We start from the raw sequence: 20,106 nt of genomic DNA, 5'->3' as shown, positions 1-20,106 counted from the left end.
CCCACAGAAAACTACATTTAATAATTTAGAGCTAATGTGGTAATAGTAATCTTTCGTGGGTAGTCAGCCTCTCCCTTTTCAACATCTCTGTTGCCACGGCACTATAAGAGGATTTTGCAAGACCAGTCGCTCTGTTGCCATGTGGTTTCAAAGTAGTAATGGTGAGGCCTCAGGCCATATTTTCGTTCTTGCGGACCACTGGTGGTCCATGGACCACAGGTTGGGAACCAATGAGCTAAGGAGACCCCATTTGGGGTTGAGACTCACAGTTTAAGAAGCAGTGCTTGGAGCTTTGTTATGGCTTTTCTGAAACACCAAATTAAGGAGTGCCCAAATAGGGGTAAATGGGTTTTACTTGCCATTCACTCCTTTAGGAATCAGAGCAAGCTCTGGAAAAGTAAGATAAATATTTTGGAGTCTTAGATTCTATGTTTTTTCATACTTCGCCTTCAAACTCTTTTAACATGTGATCTCAATGATACCATTTTTCATTGGTCTGTATGTAATTCCTGTGCAAGTTATTAATATCTTTTTAATACATGTTTCCAATATTATGCTTAAACCTTTTTAGACATTATATACAGAGAGTGTTCCAGAAGATTCCCCACCTGGCAAACTCATTATGCAGATCTTGGCCACAGATGCAGATATCCGTTCCAATGCAGAAATAACATACACACTTCAAGGAGCTGGAGCCGAAGACTTTGCACTCAGTCCAGACACAGGTAGCCTTGGAAGGATATCATAAACTTAGAGCAGGTCCTAAACTGCCAGTAATGATGTTTCAGGGTGTTTGGATTTTGCGTTGCTGGCTATTCTGTCAGTGAATAGGAGCTCTGTATCACAAAGGGGAAATCCACCAGTACACCTTGAACTAATAGGCATATAAGAGGGATAAGACTAAGCCATGTTTTGGTTTCTCTAGATCTTGGAACTATTGTTGATTCAAATTGTAAATACATAGAGCTATCCTTTTGTTGCACGTATGCCTCCTGATCTGGTGGGTATCAGTCATGAAAGCATTAGGAGAATGCATTAGTAGAATGAGTAATCTGCTCGTCTCTTACCCTATGCAAAATTATTTTTTCTATCATCTCTTCTAGCATTATTTCTTCATTAATCACTTTTATAGTATTAATAATGATCTAAATATTATTTGAGTGCATATCTGCTTCTTTCACCCCATTGGAAGTGATTCAGACTGGCAGGTTAGCTGAGTTAACTCTAGGTATGTATGTAAATTTGTAAGTTGAATTTTTAAGTCAGAGCAGGTACAATTTTTAAGTGTAACTCCAGCCACACGCACATAACCCCCGGTGACGCAGCGGGTTAAACCGCTGAGCTCCTGAACTTGCTGATTGAAAGATCGCCGGTTCACATCCAGAGAGCAGGTTGAGCTCCTGCTGTTAGCCCCAGCTTCTGCCAACCTAGCAGTTCGAAAACTAGCAAATGTGAGTAGATCAATAGGTACTGCTTTGGTGTGAAGGTAGCAGTGCTCCAAGCATTCATGCTGGCCACATGACCCTGGAAACGTCTATGGACAATGCCTGCTCTTTGGCTTAGATGAGCACCAACCCCCAGAGTTGGACATGACTAGGCTTAATGTCAAGGGGAAACCTTTACCTATATATAGATACAGATATAGATATATAGCATAGGATAGCATAGGGAAGGGTTAACTTCCCTGTGATGTTTGTTTTTCTGTCTGTTGGGTGATTGTACAGAATTGCTTCTTGAAAACCATTTGTCATTCTCCCATTTCCAAGTAATTTCTTACCTCATGCTCCATAGGTAGCTGAATGCTTTTTAAAGTTTTCCCAGAATCCTTGCTTTTGCAGGCATTCTCCATGAGCAGTCCACATAGACTGTGGAATGCACTTCTCTCAGATTTGCAATCAGTTTCCATTCTCATAGCTTTAAGGAAGGATGTAAATATTTTGATGTTTTACTAATTACTAATTTTGGTGGTTTTGCTTAATTTATCTTTAATTACATTCCTAATTGTTTTCAGCATTATTTTTTCATGGAAATGCAGGATTTAAAAGTAATAATATAAATCATGCCAATGTGTGGAGAATGCTCTTTCAGAAGTTCCCACTTGGATTTATTTAATGCAGAAAGAAACCTTGAAAGGGTGGTATTGAAAATGAATTTGTAGCTCTTTTGGGAGATGCTCAGTTTTCATTTTAAAAGCCATTTGTTTGTTTTGCTCTGTTTGCTTGATATTTAGGTGAGCTGAAAACATTAGCCACACTTGACCGAGAACAGAAGTCAGTATATACTTTCATGGTCAAGGCTTCAGATGGAGGAGGAAGATTTTGCCAGGCCAATATTATTCTGAATATAGAAGACGTGAACGATAACACTCCAGAATTTACAACAGATCCGTACACTATCACTGTATTTGAAAACACTGAGCCAAAAACATTGCTGACAAGAGTGCAAGCTACAGATGCAGATACTGGTACGATTTATTGAGAAGCATTTCTAATTCCGAGTTAGTGCTGAAATCTAAATATATTCATTCTCCAGTCAAAACACATAAGAAAGGCTGTTGTAGAGTTGGGAGTAGATGTAGAAAAGAGCAGCCCAGTGATCAAGAGCAGGCATGGGCAAACTTTGGCCTTCCAGGTGTTTTGGACTTCAACTCTCAGAAATCCCAGCCAACATACTCGTTGTTTGTCCATGCCTGGTCAAGAGGCTTAAAGAACTTCCCTATGAAGCAGTGGTTCTCAACCTGTGGGTCCCCAGATGTTTTGGCCTACAACTCCCAGAAATCCCAGCCAGTTTTCCAGCTGTTAGGATTTCTGGGAGTTGAAGGCCAAAACATCTAGGGACCCACAGGTTGAGAACCACTGCTATGAAGAAAGTTACAGCATTTGGGGTTCTTTACTTCGGGGGGGGGGGAAGCTTGTACATTTTTATGGTGTAGATAAGGTGGATCCACGGGTCAGGATGAGCTCTAGTTGTTAGCCCCAATTTCTGCCAACCTAGCAGTTTGAAAACATGCAAATGTGAGTAGATCAATAGGTACTCTTCAGCGGGAAGGTAACAGTGCTCCATGCCAGCCACATGGCCTAGGAGGCGTCTACGAACAACGTCGTCACTTCAGCTTAGAAATGGAGATGAGCACCACCCCCCAGAGTCGGACACAACTAGACTTAATGTTATGGGGAACCTTTACCTTTAGAGAAAGTGGATAGGAAAAAAAAACATTTGCATTGCTAGAATGCATGGTCCTCCAGTGGAAATTCAAAATATAGTTCATAGACAAACTGGATCCACTAATCCACAATGGAGATTTAAAATGAATTTATGATAGATGGGCTTCTCAGTTGCTTATAGTGAGGTGGTGTATTCATTACCTCCAGTATCAGAGGCAGTTTTAGTTCCTTAGGGAACTAGCAATGGTTAATGGGGACAAAAGAGAGTGCTGTTGTATTTGTATCTTCTTGTAGGCTTCCCATAGGTATCTGGTCGAACCAGCATTGAAACAAAAAGCTGGATAATTCAGTATTATTTTGTTCCCATATGTTTTGTTCAAGTATATGTTCTTGCTGAAGACGTAAGTCTGGAAAATAACAATATCTTGGGTCCTTTTTCCATTTGCAGGATTAAATCAGAAAATTCACTATTCATTGGTAAACTCAGCAAATGGGCAGTTTTCAATCAATGAGTTATCTGGGATTGTTCAATTGGAAAAACCTTTGGATCGGGAGTTACAAGCTGTGTATTCTCTGACCTTGAAAGCCGAAGATGAAGGTTCTCCTAGAAGATTGTCTTCTACTGGCACACTTGTGGTTTCCGTTCTGGATATAAATGACAATCCGCCTGTGTTTGAGTACAGGGAGTACAGTGCAACTGTATCGGAAGACACGGTGGCTGGAATTGAGATTCTTCAGGTTTATGCTGCAAGCCGGGACATTGAAGCCAACGCTGAAATCACCTATTCTATAGTTAGTGGAAATGAACATGGAAAATTCAGTATTGATTCAAAAACAGGTATCTATGCATAGTTGCTAATCAATTGAAGGAGGAATGGTTGATAAATTTACACAAGTGTTTTCTAATAATATGTTGTGTTAATGATTTTTACATATAACTGTTGTACTCCAAGGCTGGGAATCACTCTGCACTCAATACACACACCACTCCAAGGTAAAATAGCAAGCAGTTTATTGAAGAATATATAAAAAGCAATTCAGCAAAATAGTATCTGTCTTCCTGGCTAAGTGGGCTTCATGTATAAGGACAGGTTTAGGGGCCAAAATTACAGATTTTGCTATGACCTGTGGATAAGTTGTGGTCAAAATTTAGAGACAGGTGGCAACAAATCTTTTCATTTTGTTTTCAAAAGATGTAGAGCTAAAGAGAACAATGGGATCTGTTTTTCTGAAGGATTACAATGTGGTAGTGTATTTTAATAATACTGCCTCATTCTGAAATGTCCCCTAATTCTTGTCTTCAAATGAGAAAGAACACAAAGCATTTTTATGAGTAGGACATGTCACTTTGACATGAGTGAAATGAAGCCACCGTTAACGTGTGCCCTTCTGTTCATGTTCAAACAGCATTCTCCAGGAATGCATGAATAGCGTTTGTATGAAAACTAGAAAACTTAGAAACATGGCTCTGTTTTCAGGAGGAAACCTGTTAGTTATTTTGCATGCTTCGCAAAGCAGAGAGAGGCAGTGGACTGCAATAATGGTGGTGTGTACAAAAAGGGCATTTGAAAATGTAGACAGTCACTGAATCTGAAATAACTTAGTGAGTAGTTTGAAGGTTCCAATTGTCACCTGATTTGCCATAACAAAAAACTGTTTTAATGTATGATTCCTTTTTCTTGTAGGTGCTATTTTTATTATTGGAAGCCTTGATTATGAAAGCTCTCCTGAGTATTATCTGACAGTGGAAGCCACAGATGGAGGAACTCCTTCGTTGAGTGATGTTGTAACAGTGAACATAAATATAACAGATATTAATGACAATACCCCAGTATTCAGTCAAGACACTTATACAGCAGTGATCAGCGAAGATGCTGAAGTTGAACAATCGGTTGTCACTGTATGTATTTCCTTATTCCTGGCATAACATAATAAGGCATTTGTGTGCGTGTGTATGTGTGTGTGCTCCTGCATGCATGTATGCATGCATGCATGCGGGGGGGGGGGGGGAGTTTGAGCCATATTTGTTTTCATTAAAATGGCGAGTGGGTAGATTGTATTTTTTCAGTAATAATGCAGACTAGCAAAACTTAAGATCATTATAACTTTTTATCAATGTATGATGATTTTGGGTTGCTGTGAGTATTCTGGACTATATGGCCATGTTCCAAAAGCATTCTCTCCTGATGTTTCGCCCACGTATGACAGAAGCTAGCCTTATTTAAAAGTACATAATGAACAGTCTTGCCCTGCTTTAAATGAGAACTGTGTCTCCTCCAGGTTATGGCAGCAGATGCGGATGGTCCTTCAAACAGCCACATTCGTTACTCCATTATAGATGGCAACCAAGAGAATCAGTTCACTATTGATCCCACCCTGGGTGAAGTTAAGGTGGCTAAACTTCTTGACAGAGAGAAGGTAAGTTCCTCCACTAGAGAATTAGGGCATATTCTTGTAAAACAATATTGCAGGATGATTTCTCTTTGTTTCATGAGATTGTAAGAAGATTGAGCTTCACAAGAAAGAAAGACAGAGGTCATGATATTCCATTGAGAATAAAGACCTGGTTCTTCTTAGGCCCCTTCCACACAGCAGAATAAAATCCCACATTATCTGCTTTGAACTGAAATATATGCCAGTGTGGACTCAGATAACCCAGTTCAAAGCAGATATTGGGGGATTTTCTGCCTTGATATTCTAGATTATATGGCTGTGTGGAAGGACCCTTAGTGTGATTTTATCCTCTCCAAGTGTTTGTGTTTTTAAAAAATCAAGTAATAACAGGATTGAAGCATACCTGAAAAACTGAATGTCCTAAATAATATTGTTTTTCTCAACTACAGTAGACCCATTGAATTACTGAAACTATGTGTTTATGTATTGCATGTAAGTGCTACCTGTCTCCCAGAGTGGCACTCAAGGCAACTTCCAAGGCAATTAAAAAATGGCAGAAGGATTCAAGTGAATGTGAATGTCCAACAAAATTCTAGCTTGTATCTGTCTTTAGACCCCAACCCCCTTCATAGATGTTCATAATTAATGACACACTGCAGTTTTGACTTCCTTATGAATTACAGTTTTTCCAGCTGTTAGGATTGCTATCATTGCCACTCAGCTGCATTGCTTATTGCTTTGTTGGAGTTGCACTATCTGTCCCTTATTGAAGATGATGGTATCACTAACAAGCAGTAGTAGCTATGAATTTGGTAGTCTTCTCATTCTTGGTAATGCTGTTCATTATATGAAGTAGATATGTGCATTTGGGGTAAACCTTGTCCCTTTTCATGTCCTGGCTTTCGTGGGGAGGCCGAAACTGTTTTTTTGTAAGCCCTGAAATTGGGAGGTTTGTTTTTGATTCTTTCATTTCGGGGCCTGAAAATTGGACCATTATTGGGGGAAGGGGGTCTTTCCACCCACTGGCTCCTCTTCCTGGCACGCATTCTTCTTACCTGGCATCTACTATTTCTACTCTAGTGTAAGAGGTGCTCGGTTGTAGATATTGGCAGGTGCAGATGTTTTCTGGGCTTGCTTGTATGCCCCGCCACACATGAACTTTCCTTGGAAAGAGTGCATATGTGCTGGGGCATGCAGGCAGGCCCAGAGAGAGCATGCCGACCAATGTCTACAATTGAGCACTTCTTATTCTAGAGCAGTGATTCTCAGCCTGTGGGTCCCCAGATGTTTTGCCTTCACCTCCCAGAAATCCTAACAGCTAGTAAACTGGCTGGGATTTTTTGGAATTGTGGTCCAAAACACCTGGGGACCCACAGGATGAGAACCACTGCTCTAGAGTAAGAGTCGCTCAGCTGCAGCCGTTCTCCAGGCCTGTCTACACGCCCCACCATTCTCTCCAAGACTGTGTGTATGGCTCCGAGAGTGCGTGTGTGGCTCACCTGTAGCCGAGCTCCAGGCCTGCCTGCACACCCCACCACACACGCACTCTCTTTCCAAGGCAACTAGGCAAGTTCAGATGTACACGACAGCAAGCTTTTTTGTTGAGGAGATTTTCATGTGGGGAGGGGTCCTCCCATTTTGTGTTTCTGAAGAAACAAAAGACACAAAAGAAATGGTAGGAACGAATTTCACAAACATGTCTAATATGAAGTAGTAGACAATGGCAGGGCATCTTCTATGGAAGATTTTAATGACGTATGTGTAAGAAAGGCAGTGGTTTGATTCAGGCATTATGCACCCAGTCTTCCAAATTATGGTTTGAAGGCTCATACTAATAATTTTTATCTTTTTAATTCATAAAGCATGCTAGTTGGTTCTCTTACATTTCTAATTTTTCTCTCTGTGTATGCATGTGCGTTTTAAAGATTTCAGGTTACACTCTAACAGTTCAAGCCTCAGACAATGGAAACCCACCAGGAGTCAACACAACTACAGTTAATATTGATGTGTCTGATGTAAATGACAACCCACCAGTGTTCTCAAAAGGAAATTACAGTATCATCATCCAGGTAATGCTGTCTGATTTATGTATTAGTAGGCAAAAAACTGGGTGAAAAACACATCTCCCCAGGAGAAGTCTACCCAAGCTCTGAGACATTTGTGTGGAAGGCTTTTCTCATTTTCACCACCTTCTTTGTTGTATTTGACAAAGATGAGACAAGAGGGCCTTCTTACAGGCTTTTCCCAGACCGCGGAACTTCTTTTGATGGGTTATTAGATTAACCTTGTTTTGCTTTTCTTGTACTAGCAAACTAAGACTTTGTTATTTAGGGAAGTTATAAGCCATTAACTCATAGTTGTGATGGCTTAAATAGTAGATCCTCAACCTCCCTTTTTAAAAGAAAGAAATCAAAATGATTTTATATTAATTAATTCATTTTTGTTTTAATCAAATAACAATTTATGATTTTTAATTGTTATCCAGTGCTATGCATTCTAAAGTTACAAACTATAGCTGTATTTGGTTTTTAATCATAATTTAGGCTGCTTTAGGCTCCTTTAATGATTAAAAAAGGGGCAAATCAATTAGTTCAAAACAGGCATGTTGTGACATACATTGTACACACCTATCCTAAAACTGGGCTTGTTGGAAGGCACGTTGGAAATTGCATGATTAGAATACAGTCTTTGGACGCACTTGGGAAGTAGAAAACCTGTATTGTTGACTAAGCACATGTTACAAGACAGAGGATGGCAAATGCCTTATCTTAAATACCTATATGATCTCTAAAAAGCAAAAACAAAAAAAAAAAAAAACAGAAAAAAAGCGCAACATGCCAGAAAAAGAATAGTGTGCAGTAGCAAATGTTAAACAAATACAGAAAAGTAATATTATAAGAAATAATTTACTTAATCAAACAGTATATGTAGAAGCAATTTAGTTAAGAGATCAACTCCTTTTTTACTGGTTTTCATTTTAAAAAATGCTCTTGCTGTTACTTTGACATTTTAAACTTTATATACACATATTTCTCTGATCATTATCAGAAAATGGAATTTTGTACTTGAGATTGGCAACCATTGTAGGTTATTTGTATACTATAATCTGAATTGTATCTGACTTCACCTGTAGCAAAAACTAGTGAAAGTATAGTTAGCAGTTGTGCGCTGCAAACCTGATGGACTTAGACATGAGAGAGTCATAGCCTAAATGTATGAGCCAGACAAAGAATGGGAGACAGTTGGCTTTGTCCTCCTTTAACCAGATAGGAAGTGGAATGACAGAGAGATTAAAAGCTTTACTTCACAAGAAGGTTATGACACAGTCAGGAAGTAATCCTGGATCTTTGGGCTGTGAGTCGTTTTGTGCATAAGGATTGTTCTAGCGGGTGTTCATTGTCCTGTCTAAGCCTCCAGCCTACCTCAGCAATGGCTGTTTCATGAAAATCACAGCAAAAAAGAAAGAAAAATAAAGGTCATTTTGAAGCCAGCAAACTTTCTCTTTGTCTGGGGCCGTTCCCTAATGTCTAGGTTGCACTATTACCATATAGCAGAATATCAAACAGTATCATACTGTGTTAATGCAGAGGAGCAATCCAGTGCCTGTACCTATATTCTGTCCTAGATTTTGTGGGTTGTTGGTTTTTCAGGCTATATGGCCATGTTGTAGAAGCATTCTCTCCTGACGTTTTGCCTGCATGTATGGCAAGCATCCTCAGAGGTTGTGAGGTCCTCACAACCTCTGAGGATGATTGCCATAGATGCAGGCAAAACGTCAGGAGAGAATGCTACTAAAACATGGCCATATAGCCCAAAAAACCTACAACAACCCAGTGATTCCAGCCACGAAAGCCTTCGACAATACATCCTAGATTTTCATGAAATTTACACTATGTTGTAGGAGGTTAAGGAGTTTTTTTCCACTTTCCATCATAGTTTGTGACAGCTCAGGTAGTATCAGGACAATAAAACATTGCACAGGGCTAAGGAAGGATATTGTCACATTTACAAAATAAAGCATTCTACAGGACCAACTTTTCAAATGTTAACAGATATCAAAAGCCAGCCTTAACTCATGATTATAAGACATGTTTACTGTTGGAATTCAATGCTGCACTGCCCAAGACTCAATCCTCAATGAGGAACAGTTTCGTTAACTTAGAGTAGGCTAAGAGTTTCCCTTCCCTCATGTCTCCTGAATGATAGTTGGAATATATCTAATTTATTTTCTCCTCTCTGTTTCTGCTCTCATTCTGATTGGTTGTGTAAAATTGATACTTTTCTACTGGAAGCCTTTTCAAATCTGACTTCTGTTTCTTACACCTGAGTATGTGCTGTGTGCTTTGAGATCTCTCTCTGCTTGTGTGTCAGAGAGATGTAGTGATTAGTGGTTGGCGCAGACCAATTCTTGATTATTATGCTGGGGCTGGGGGCTGTAGTCCAAAAGAGAGTGTGGATATTCTATTGTGTGTTTTATTTGCCGGGGGAGTTGTTTTGTGCATCCACTGTAGTGTCTTTTTGCTTTTTTGGCTTTTTAAGTCCCTTCTGCTGCGTTTTTCAGTGTTTTTATGAGTGATGGTCACTTGTTGGCCTGATGGGTGTATTATGTCCAAATTTGGTGTCAATTCGTCCATTGGTTTTTGAGTTATGTTAATCCCACAAACGAACATTACATTTTTATTTATATAGACAAACCTTTTGTGATTTTTAAGATTGGACTCTACATCTTTGCCTTCCTAAACTCTTAATTCTTTACAGCCACATGACACGCTCTGCTCGCTAATGAGCTAATGCTCAACTTTTGTATCCTGTTCGTTTTTGGGTGCTTTGCTATATTTTAAGGTAGTTTCCCCTAACAAACAATATCTTAACAACTTCTGCTTCTTTTAGGAAAATAAGCCTGTAGGCTTTAACATCCAGCAACTGGAGGTAACGGACAAGGATTCTTCCCACAATGGACCACCTTTCTTTTTCACAATTGTGAGTGGCAATGAAGACCATGCTTTTGAGATCAACCAGCAAGGAGAACTTACCACAGCTGTTCAACTGAAACGCAAAGTGAAGGATCATTATTTTCTTCATCTTAAGGTAAAACATCCTGTAATATGCCCTTGAAATGCATAGGAACGCTTCTGTTTTTGGGGATTGCAGTAGGTAAATAATCACGTTTACAAATACTGCTAGGATTCCAAATGGTGATTATTTATTTTGGAATCTCTTGAGCTTCCTTTAATATGGAATTGCTTCACTGTGGCAATATTGAAAGATATATTCTAGACCAAACTACACTCCTACAGTGAAGGAAACATTAAGTAATAGTTCTTTTTGCACATTGTGGTACACAAGTAGTTCATTATCTAACACCGGAGCAGTGAACTCACACTAAGTTCACATATGTGTTTTCCCCTCCTGAACAGGAAAATCATTGCTTGCTTTGACTTTAATTGTGCTCATGTCACCCTGTGAATCGTGTTCTGCCATTTTAGCCAGATACTGTGTAGGAGGCAATAGCTTTTACAACTTATCTTCAGAAAATGGCTTAATGGATTGATTCAAGACTTGACAGTTTAGTCAGGTTGAGGATGACTTCTGTCACTTTTGTGATAAAAAAGCTAGCACATCAGACCTTATGAGACCTTAAAGTTTGACAAGAGCCCTAAAATGGCATGAAATGTACTGTTTGTTCTTCCCCTGTTGAGCTGATGGGGCACCTACAGACCCATCTTCTTTTTTCTCTCCACTGCACATAGGCAGACTCTACCCATCCAAGTATTAGCTAAAAATGGAATTGGGATTTATTTTACTTCCTGTTTCTGTGTCCCGAAACCTACAAAACAGTCTCCCCTTTTTCCAAGGGTTCAACAAGAGTGCTTTTTTAAGTTAATGCTGGTATAGGGCACGGCAAAGAAGTGTCTGTGAGCTGCATGCATGCAGCCTGTGGAGTGCAGTTTTCACACCCTCTTAAAGTATTTTCTGGCCTTAGATTTGCTGGATGACTCTTTGGGGAATCATTCATTCTATTCAATCTGGGAGGTCTTGTATGTGCTGTGTCCCAATAGTTGCTGGCTTTTCTTACATCTGCAAGCTTTGGTCCATTATTTCTTTTGAAGGCTTCAGTGTTTTCTTCTTTGTAGATATTATTGATTTCTGTTTGGAATGGTAGCTTTAGTTGCAAAGGCCTCATTGAACAATGAGCTGGAACTACCCACATTATCGAAGCTGAATCATCAGCATGTAGTCTAAGCAATGCATCCAATAAATTTGGTTGCTGTCAGTTTTCCGGGCTGTATGGCCATGTTCCAGAAGTATTATCTCCTGACATTTCACCCACATCTATGGCAGCCATACAAGGGGAGTCATGGTGGTTCAGTGGTGCCGGTTGACCTGAAGACCTGAATGTCGGGGGTTTGAATCTGCAGGATGGGGTGAGCTCCCATCTGTCAGCCCCAGCTTTCCCTTCCAGGAACGTAACCCAAGCCTCCCCCACAGGATAGTAACACGTCCAGGCGTCCTCTGGGCAGCGTCCTTGCAGACGGCCAATTCTCTCACACCATAAGTGACTTGCTGTATATTCCCAAGCTGCTTCTGACACAATTTAAAAAATGGCCATACAGCCCGGAAAACTCACAGCAACCCAGTGATTCCAGCCATTAAAGCCTTCAACAACACATCCAGTAAATGGTGGGACAAATAAGAAGTATAATTTTTTGACATTTTGGAGCTTAAGTGAATAAAGATTGCCCTTTAAAATGATACACCAAAAGGATTTTGGTAGTGCATCATATAAAGTTGCTTAAACATTTGGACTAGCTGATGCCAAAAGAAAGCCAAAAACTTGATCCAGTTTCAACTGAACTATGGAGAAAAGGATAAGAAAATTCCTGCCCGGATTTTTTTATTTTAATGAAGCATTTCAGAAATTTTAATTGGATAATTCATAAGTATATCAAGAGAAGCATTTGTTAAATAGTTTTGTGCTTGGCTCCTTGTGTCTTTTGGAAAGGACTGGACATTCTTTAATTTTGAAGGGGGAAAAAAGCATATCTAGTGCCACCTGCTGTTTGAAATCAAGTAGTGCAACCTTGATTTTTTTTTTTTACTGCAGTACAGACCATTCAGAATTATCACACATCTAGAAACTAAACTTGCAAGCATGAAATTAAGCCAAGCTTTTCAGACCCTTTTTTAGGCTGAAAAGGTCCCCCTCTGTTTATACTCGAGTCAAAGTTATTTATTAATTTACTATCTTATTATTATTATTAAATTTATTGTTTTACTCTATTTATTATTATTATTACATTTACATTATGTTACTCTATTATTTTTATTACGTGCATTATTTTACTCTATTAATATTACATGTATTATTTTACCCTATTTATTATTGTTATTATTACATTTATTGTTTTCTCTATTATTACATTTATTATTTTACTATATTATTATTGGAAGAATACGTAAGCACATTTACATTGAATAAGGTCAAAAAACTGGTTTAATCAGAGTTGGACAGTCTTATGTAAATATGTAACATTTAACATACTGATGCCTCTATTAATGTAATTTTATTGTTTTCTATTTTTATTTTGAAATTTACCGGTAGCTGCTGCATTTCCCATCCTCGGCTTATACTCGTGTCAATATGTTTTCCCAGTTTTCTGTGGTAAAATTAGATGCCTCAGCTTATATTCGGGGTGGCTTATACTTGAGTATATAAAGCATATTGTGGTACTAAATCTGAAGGCATATCTTTTTCAAAACCGTGCTTCAGGCTATTTTATCTCCTTGTTCTGAAATGAAAGCTTTCAGCAGTGAAGAAATGTAGAACAGTGTAGTAGATTCTCTGTTCTAATAGTGTAGATTCAGTCACAAACACTGAACTTTTGTACACTTTCACTAGAAAGCCAATGTAATGTATTTGTTTGAAAGCTCAGCTATGATCTGGGAACTAGAGCTTGAATCCCCACTCAGTCAAGGAAACCCACTGGATGAGCGTGAGTAAGTCACAGTCTCTCAGCCACTGAGGAAGACAAAGGCAATTTCTCCTCTGACCAAGAAAATCCCATGATAGGCTCACCTTAGGGTCACCATAAGTTGTAAATGACTCTAAAGCATGTAACAAGACTGTGTCCAGAGGAGGGCGACTAAAATGATCAAGGGTCTGGAGAACAAGCCCTATGAGGAGCGGCTTAGGGAACTGGGCATGTTTAGCCTGAAGAAGAGAAGGCTGAGAGGAGATATGATAGCCATGTATAAATATGTGAGAGGAAGCCACAGGGAGGAGGGAGCAAGCTTGTTTTCTGCTTCCTTGGAGACTAGGACGCGGAACAATGGCTTCAAACTACAAGAGAGGAGATTCCATCTGAACATTAGGAAGAACTTCCTGACTGTGAGAGCCGTTCAGCAGTGGAACTCTCTGCCCCGGAGTGTGGTGGAGGCTCCTTCTTTGGAAGCTTTTAAGCAGAGGCTGGATGGCCATTTGTCAGGGGTGATTTGAATGCAATATTCCTGCTTCTTGGCAGGGGGTTGGACTGGATGGCCCATGAGGTCTCTTCCAACTCTTTGATTCTATGATTCTATGATTTTACTGAGTTGGAGTTGGAGACCTGCAGCACAAGACAGCACGACATACCTGTGCATTGCTTTTGTGAAATTGGGTATTCCATACACATACTTGAGACCTTGGATTAGGCACAGAATGCAATCCATTATTGTGACTTCAACGTGCAAATGGGGCTTTCCCATTTTCCTCTGTGACTATGAGAGAGCCCTGAATGTTTGCTGGGCGTGTACCATACAGACATCTCTTTAGAAAATATCCTCGTAGCAGGAGGTCAGCATCGATTGTTTTTTTTTTTTACAACAGATCTAGAGTAGAAAGCAAACTAGACTGTTTTGAAATGACAACTCTTGATAGGTTAATCATATGCTGATGTAGAAGACTTTCATTATACTGTAATTATCATCCTTAGATAAAGCTTCCAGTTAAAAGCTGCTGAAATTGAGCAAAAACATTGCTTGTTTACTGTTTTTTCTCTAGGTGGCTGATAATGGAAGACCCCAGTTGTCATCTTTGACTTACGTTGACATCAGAGTTATTGAGGAAAGCATCCATCCTCCAGCAATTCTTCCCTTAGAAATCTTCATCACAGCCTTTGGGGGAGAATATTCTGGTGGTGTCATTGGAAAAGTGCATGCGACCGACCAAGATGTTTATGACACTTTAACATACAGCCTGGATTCCAAGGACTCCGTGTTCTCTGTCTCTGGCACAGGTGGCAAGCTGATTGCCCACAAGAAGCTAGATGCAGGGCAGTACTTCCTTAACATCAGTGTTACGGATGGAAAGTTTACAACTACATCTGTCATTACTGTGCATATCAGACAGATCACACAGGAAATGCTAAATCACAGCATAGCAATCCGCTTTGCCAACCTTGCCCCAGAGGAATTTATTGGTGACTATTGGCGCAATTTCCAAAGAGCTTTGAGAACATTCTTAGGAGTCAGAAGGAATGACATCCAGATTATTAGCTTACAGCCTTCTGATCCCTCAAATCTTGATGTGTTACTATATGTTGAAAAGTCTGATAATTCTCAATATTCAACCAGAGCCTTACTCCACAAGATAAACTCCTCTGTAGCTGACCTTGAAGAGATCTCGGGTGTCCGGATACTTAACGTTTTCCACAAGCTCTGTTCTGGACTGGATTGCCCTTGGAAATTCTGTGAAGAAAAAGTAACTGTGGATGAGAATGTCATGTCAACCCATAGCACTGCCAGGCTTAGTTTTGTCACACCGCATCACCAGAGAAATGCAGTTTGTCTTTGTAAAGGTAAAGAAGATGTGTATGGAAGGGAAAACATTCTTTCTAACATCTTTCACATTGAAATCTTTAAGATGTATTTTGTCCATTATCTATAGCAGTCTGCTTCATTGCACTTATGCTAAGGCCCCAGTCCTAAGAAAAATGAATTTGTAAGTGAAGGAAGAGATGAAGTATGGTTTTTCTTCATTTTACTTTTGGACTCTATTGAAAGATATAGCTGTGATAGCCCGATGTCAGTATGCAAAGGGATCTTGTATCATCTTGGAGACTGAGAAAACGAAGTTGATATCATAAACTTTCAGAGGCTTAAGTCTACTTCCTCAGATGCATGACATCTGAGGAAGTAGACTAGGGTGGTGCATAATTCGGAATAAAAATCGGAACTCGTATCTGATTCGTTAAATTTGTTCATACGAAGCTATCTCCAAGGCATGCAGGAAAGTTGTGTGTGTGGGTGGGGGAGATTTAGAATTTGAATCACTTACTCATTTTTTCGTAAATGTCCTGTAACGTTCGGATGGCTCCCATAGTTTTGCTTTGCTATGAGTTATTTATTGTTGTATTGTTGTTGTGTTTTTTGTTTCTGATGTATTTGGGCTTGGCCTCTTGTAAGCCGCACTGAGTCCTGCGGGAGATGGTAGCGGGGTATAAATAAAGGATTATTATTATTATTATTATTATTATTATTATTGTCAGTCTAATTTTCACTATTTTCACTATAACTATTAAGCCAATATAACATAAAGTGCTTTTTAAATCTAATTCCTCACCGGCTTCACCATAAGGAAGGGAGCTGTGGGCATGAGTAATCACATCCATCTTAACTGTAGTTTGGAAAAGCCAGGCCCCCAGTGGTAGAGAATTGCAAAAGGCCGTGCCGTAAACTACATTTCCCAGAATGCAAAGCTGCTTAGGACTCAAAAGAAGCTGAAGGACCCAAGTGAGTGTTGGCCTCGCAGTCGCCATTTAGAGTTAGTCTAAATAAAATAAATATCTGCAAAAGGGACTGAAGTAAGTAAGTAATAGTATCTGTGCTAAGTTGAAGTTATGTGGTTATGTGTCATAAAGACAGATGGACATTCAAGGGAATTGCTATCACTATTTGGAGAGATAAATTGTTTTGGTCACAATTTTTAAAAATCCTCAAAACTCTGTAGATGTGTGAATCTTTCTGAACCTTCTTGGAATTGATGCCTTTGTTATCTTGTGCATTGTATATAAAATTCAAGTACAGAGCTATTGTATTTTTAAAAAAGAAATGTTGTGTACGAAAACTTTGAAAATTCACCAAATTTTCGTGGATAAGTCAAACGTTCGGAAATTTGGTGAACTAATCGTGGTAAAAGTGTTCTACCAAGTTTCATCAGGATAGCTCAAAAATGAGGAAGAGAGAAGCCCCCCAACTTTCCCCACTCAGTGATGTTTTCCCTATTGCATAGTTGCAATCGCCATTACTGAAGTACTTACAAAAATTTGTAAGTTTCATTAGCGTTCCAAAATTGTGAACATCAAAAATTTGGAAAGACTTTAGAAATGAAGCACCAGTGCCCCCTTTTTTTGGAAGGAGTTTAGAACCATTTTTAATGGATTGCACATGCCTAATAGCCACTGTTATATGAACTATCTTAAGTTACATTTTTTTCCTATTGTAATCGTTTCATGGCCAATAGTTCTTCCACAAGAAATGTCCAGTATAGTATTTAAAAGAAAATATTGTGTTATTATCACTGGGAAAACTGCATGCCCTTGTGAGTGGGGATTACTGACAATAAACTATATGAAAACCGTTAAAAATAAGTGCAAATTTATGTCAGTGGTACAAATTTATAGTATCACGCTTGGGGCGGGAGATGGGGAAGAGAACAGTGTCTAGTGAGAAATTCTCTTAGCTTGAGCTGATATTACAGTCGTCTAGAAATTCTATATCTCCTGAGATTTCTTGGTGCCTGGCTTAGTTATTTCCTGTCTGCTTTAACACTGCTATCATTTTATGATCTGTTGCTACTGAGGAAAATTAGGGTTTCAGGTTTAGATGTCTTTGTTTTCAGAATTCCTGTATTTTGAAATAATGGAAGAGAGGTTTAAGATAAAAACTTGACCTGTAGCATATTTTGCAGAAGGAAGGTGCCCCCTTGTGAACAATGCCTGTGAAGAAAATCCATGCCCAGAAGGTACCGAATGTATTCCTGATCCTAGGGAAGGAAAGTATACATGTGTTTGTCATGGGAACAGCCCTACACAATGTCCTGGTAAGATTTGAACTTTAAATGTGTCTTAAGACGGTAGCGTTTTCACAAGGAGTGTTTTCTTTTATTTGTTCCTTTATTTAAAATCAGTTCATGATTTAATAAAATAGAGAGACAGGATTACAGTATTTAGAAATAAAATACAAATGAAATTTCACAGATTTTACTATCAATAAAGAAAACCTCACTCAAAGGAAATTACTTATACACTATGATAATAACTCTCTTGATAATATTCCTTCATAAAGTGCCAACTCGCATGTGCAAAATTCTTAGGACCAGAAATGTTCTGTATTTCAATATTTTTCAGATTTTGGAATAATTGAATGTAAATAATGAAGTATTTTGGAGATGGGACCAAGTGTAAGCAGATAATTTGTTTATGTTTCATATAGACCTTAGATCACTGGTTCCCAACCTGTGGTCCATGGGCCACCTTTGGTCCACAAGAATTAAAATATGTCAGTGGTCTCACTGTTACTACACAGTTGCAACAAGAGCAATTGGTCTCCTAAAACTCTCTTATAGTACTGAGGCTTATTAAATATGGTTTTCTGTGGGTGAGCAGATGGTGACTACTGGATGGCATATGTTCTGTATCAGAAACCAGAGCTGATGTGGTCTATCCAGTGCAATTTTCTGGATCAACACCCCAAATAATCAAACTGAATCTAAAGTTGACCAAAAATGGATTTGTAACTCCTTTGATACTAATGTTGGAGAGTGGTCTCTGGTCAAAGTAGTCCCTGGCTCCCTAGTTAAAGTGGTCCCTGGTTAAAAAAAAAAAGGTTGGGAACCACTTCCTTAGATACAGAGCCTGAACATAATGTTTTACACAATCATTTTAATGATTTTATCTATGGAACAAAGTTTGTGTACATTGAACCATCAGAAAGCAAGATCACTATCTCAGCCATCCATGTGCACAATTTGGAGTAATTCAGATTTTGGAATTCTGGATAAGGAATGCTCAACCTGTTTTTCCATACAATTATTTTGCTCTCATCTTTCTTTTCTTTGTTTCCCTGTATCTGTCACATCTTGATAATCTGTCTTTTTTTTCCTTCAAAAAAAAGTTGGACCAGCAGTAACTTTTACTGGAAGCAGTTATGTGAAATATCGTCTCTTGGAAAATGAAAACAAGGAAGAAATGAAGCTCACAATGAGACTGAGAACATATTCTACTCATGCAGTTGTCATGTATGCCCGAGGAACTGACTATAGTATTTTAGAGGTATGTAGCGACACATGCTATACAAACAAGCAAACAAACAAAACCCACTAGCACCTTTAAGTAAGAAAATTGAATAACCACATCAGATAAACCTAGCATAAGTCAACAAAAGCATTTCAAACTTTTTAGTGACCACTTGAAGTTTTCCTCCAAAATTCATTTGAGAATGACTTTTTAAAATCAGCCTTTGATTTCTCCAACCTCCTTCCATCATTGTTCTCAGGCCTTCCTTTATCCCCATCCCCCATGCCCAGGCATGTAGCCGTGGGGGGGGGGGGGGCGCTTGAGGGGCTTCAGCCCCCCCTCCCCCGAAATTCTCATGGTGGTTTGCGAAAAGGCCTTACTGGTGCATTATTTAAACTGTTACGTTGATTCATATCATGATCTGATCACCATACTCAATATATCCCATATGCATGGGGGTATTGGAGTAATAAAAAATTCAGCCCCCCCCCCTCCCGAAACGAAATCCTGGCTATGGGCCTGCCCATGCCAAAACTGTCAGAAAGGCTTCCAGCTAGTGAGAGGAAAAAGAGAAAAATCAAAGTTGAATGGTTGTAAAAAAAATAGATGAAACCAACCTGGACACAGAAATACTGGACCACTCTAACAACCACCATGTCAGACTACAAAGAGAAGCCACTGAAACCACATGCATGTAAACAATTTCGAAAGAAAAGAGGAAGCCATGAAAATGAACAAAACCTGGCTACCAGTATTTTAAAAACGCTAGAATCAGGACAGTAAATAAAGAACAACACTCAGAGAACAGGGAATTCCAAACAGGAGACAATCAGGACCAGCTAACACCACCCAACAAAGAATCCCCCAAGCAGGAAGCAGCCAGGCTTTGAAGCTTCAGCACTATTGAATGGTAATCAAGCTGGCCAATTGTAACATTCACACTTGCCTCAAACAGGCAAGAGTTCTTTCTCCCACCCTGGACATTCCACAGATATATAAACCCCACTTGCCTAGCTTCCGACAGACCTCACAACAAAGATGTAGGTGAAACATCAGTAGAGAATGTTTTTGGAATACGGCCATAAAGCCTGGAAAATTCACAGCAACCTGATGTAAAAAAAAATTGTAAAGAGGAGATTTTTTGTTAAACTTTGTTAACTGGGGCATGCACCTGTATTGCTATGGTTCCATTTTAATAGTTACTTTCTTTAAAATACAGCTAGATTGCCTCACCAAAGCACAAGTTTGGCATCTCCCTCTATGAACTATCGAGA

At 39.1% G+C, this 20,106-nt stretch overlaps 1 protein-coding gene across 10 annotated transcripts in view; it reads left to right on the top strand.

The window, feature by feature from the left end:
• FAT1 (FAT atypical cadherin 1) overlaps positions 1 to 20,106 on the top strand; it is a 180,141-nt gene that overhangs the window by 134,137 nt on the left and 25,898 nt on the right. For 9 of the 10 annotated variants that reach the window (XR_009631627.2, XM_060778588.2, XM_060778593.2 and 6 more), the window contains 10 exons: positions 572 to 725; positions 2,231 to 2,464; positions 3,613 to 4,002; positions 4,850 to 5,064; positions 5,445 to 5,582; positions 7,484 to 7,627; positions 10,449 to 10,646; positions 14,599 to 15,394; positions 17,506 to 17,637; positions 18,711 to 18,868. Coding sequence is in view for 9 of the 10 variants with exons in the window: in XM_060778588.2 (XP_060634571.2) it covers positions 572 to 725; positions 2,231 to 2,464; positions 3,613 to 4,002; positions 4,850 to 5,064; positions 5,445 to 5,582; positions 7,484 to 7,627; positions 10,449 to 10,646; positions 14,599 to 15,394; positions 17,506 to 17,637; positions 18,711 to 18,868 (2,559 nt within the window). In the remaining variant the exon portion in view is untranslated. The remainder of the gene's footprint in view (positions 1 to 571; positions 726 to 2,230; positions 2,465 to 3,612; positions 4,003 to 4,849; positions 5,065 to 5,444; positions 5,583 to 7,483; positions 7,628 to 10,448; positions 10,647 to 14,598; positions 15,395 to 17,505; positions 17,638 to 18,710; positions 18,869 to 20,106) is intronic. The other variant, XM_060778590.2, reaches the window with a different exon arrangement.

This window comes from Anolis sagrei, chromosome 5, assembly GCF_037176765.1.
Source record: "Anolis sagrei isolate rAnoSag1 chromosome 5, rAnoSag1.mat, whole genome shotgun sequence".
NCBI lineage: Eukaryota > Metazoa > Chordata > Lepidosauria > Squamata > Dactyloidae > Anolis > Anolis sagrei.
Note: the sequence above shows the minus strand (reverse complement) of the source record. Positions and strands in the feature narration are given on the sequence as shown.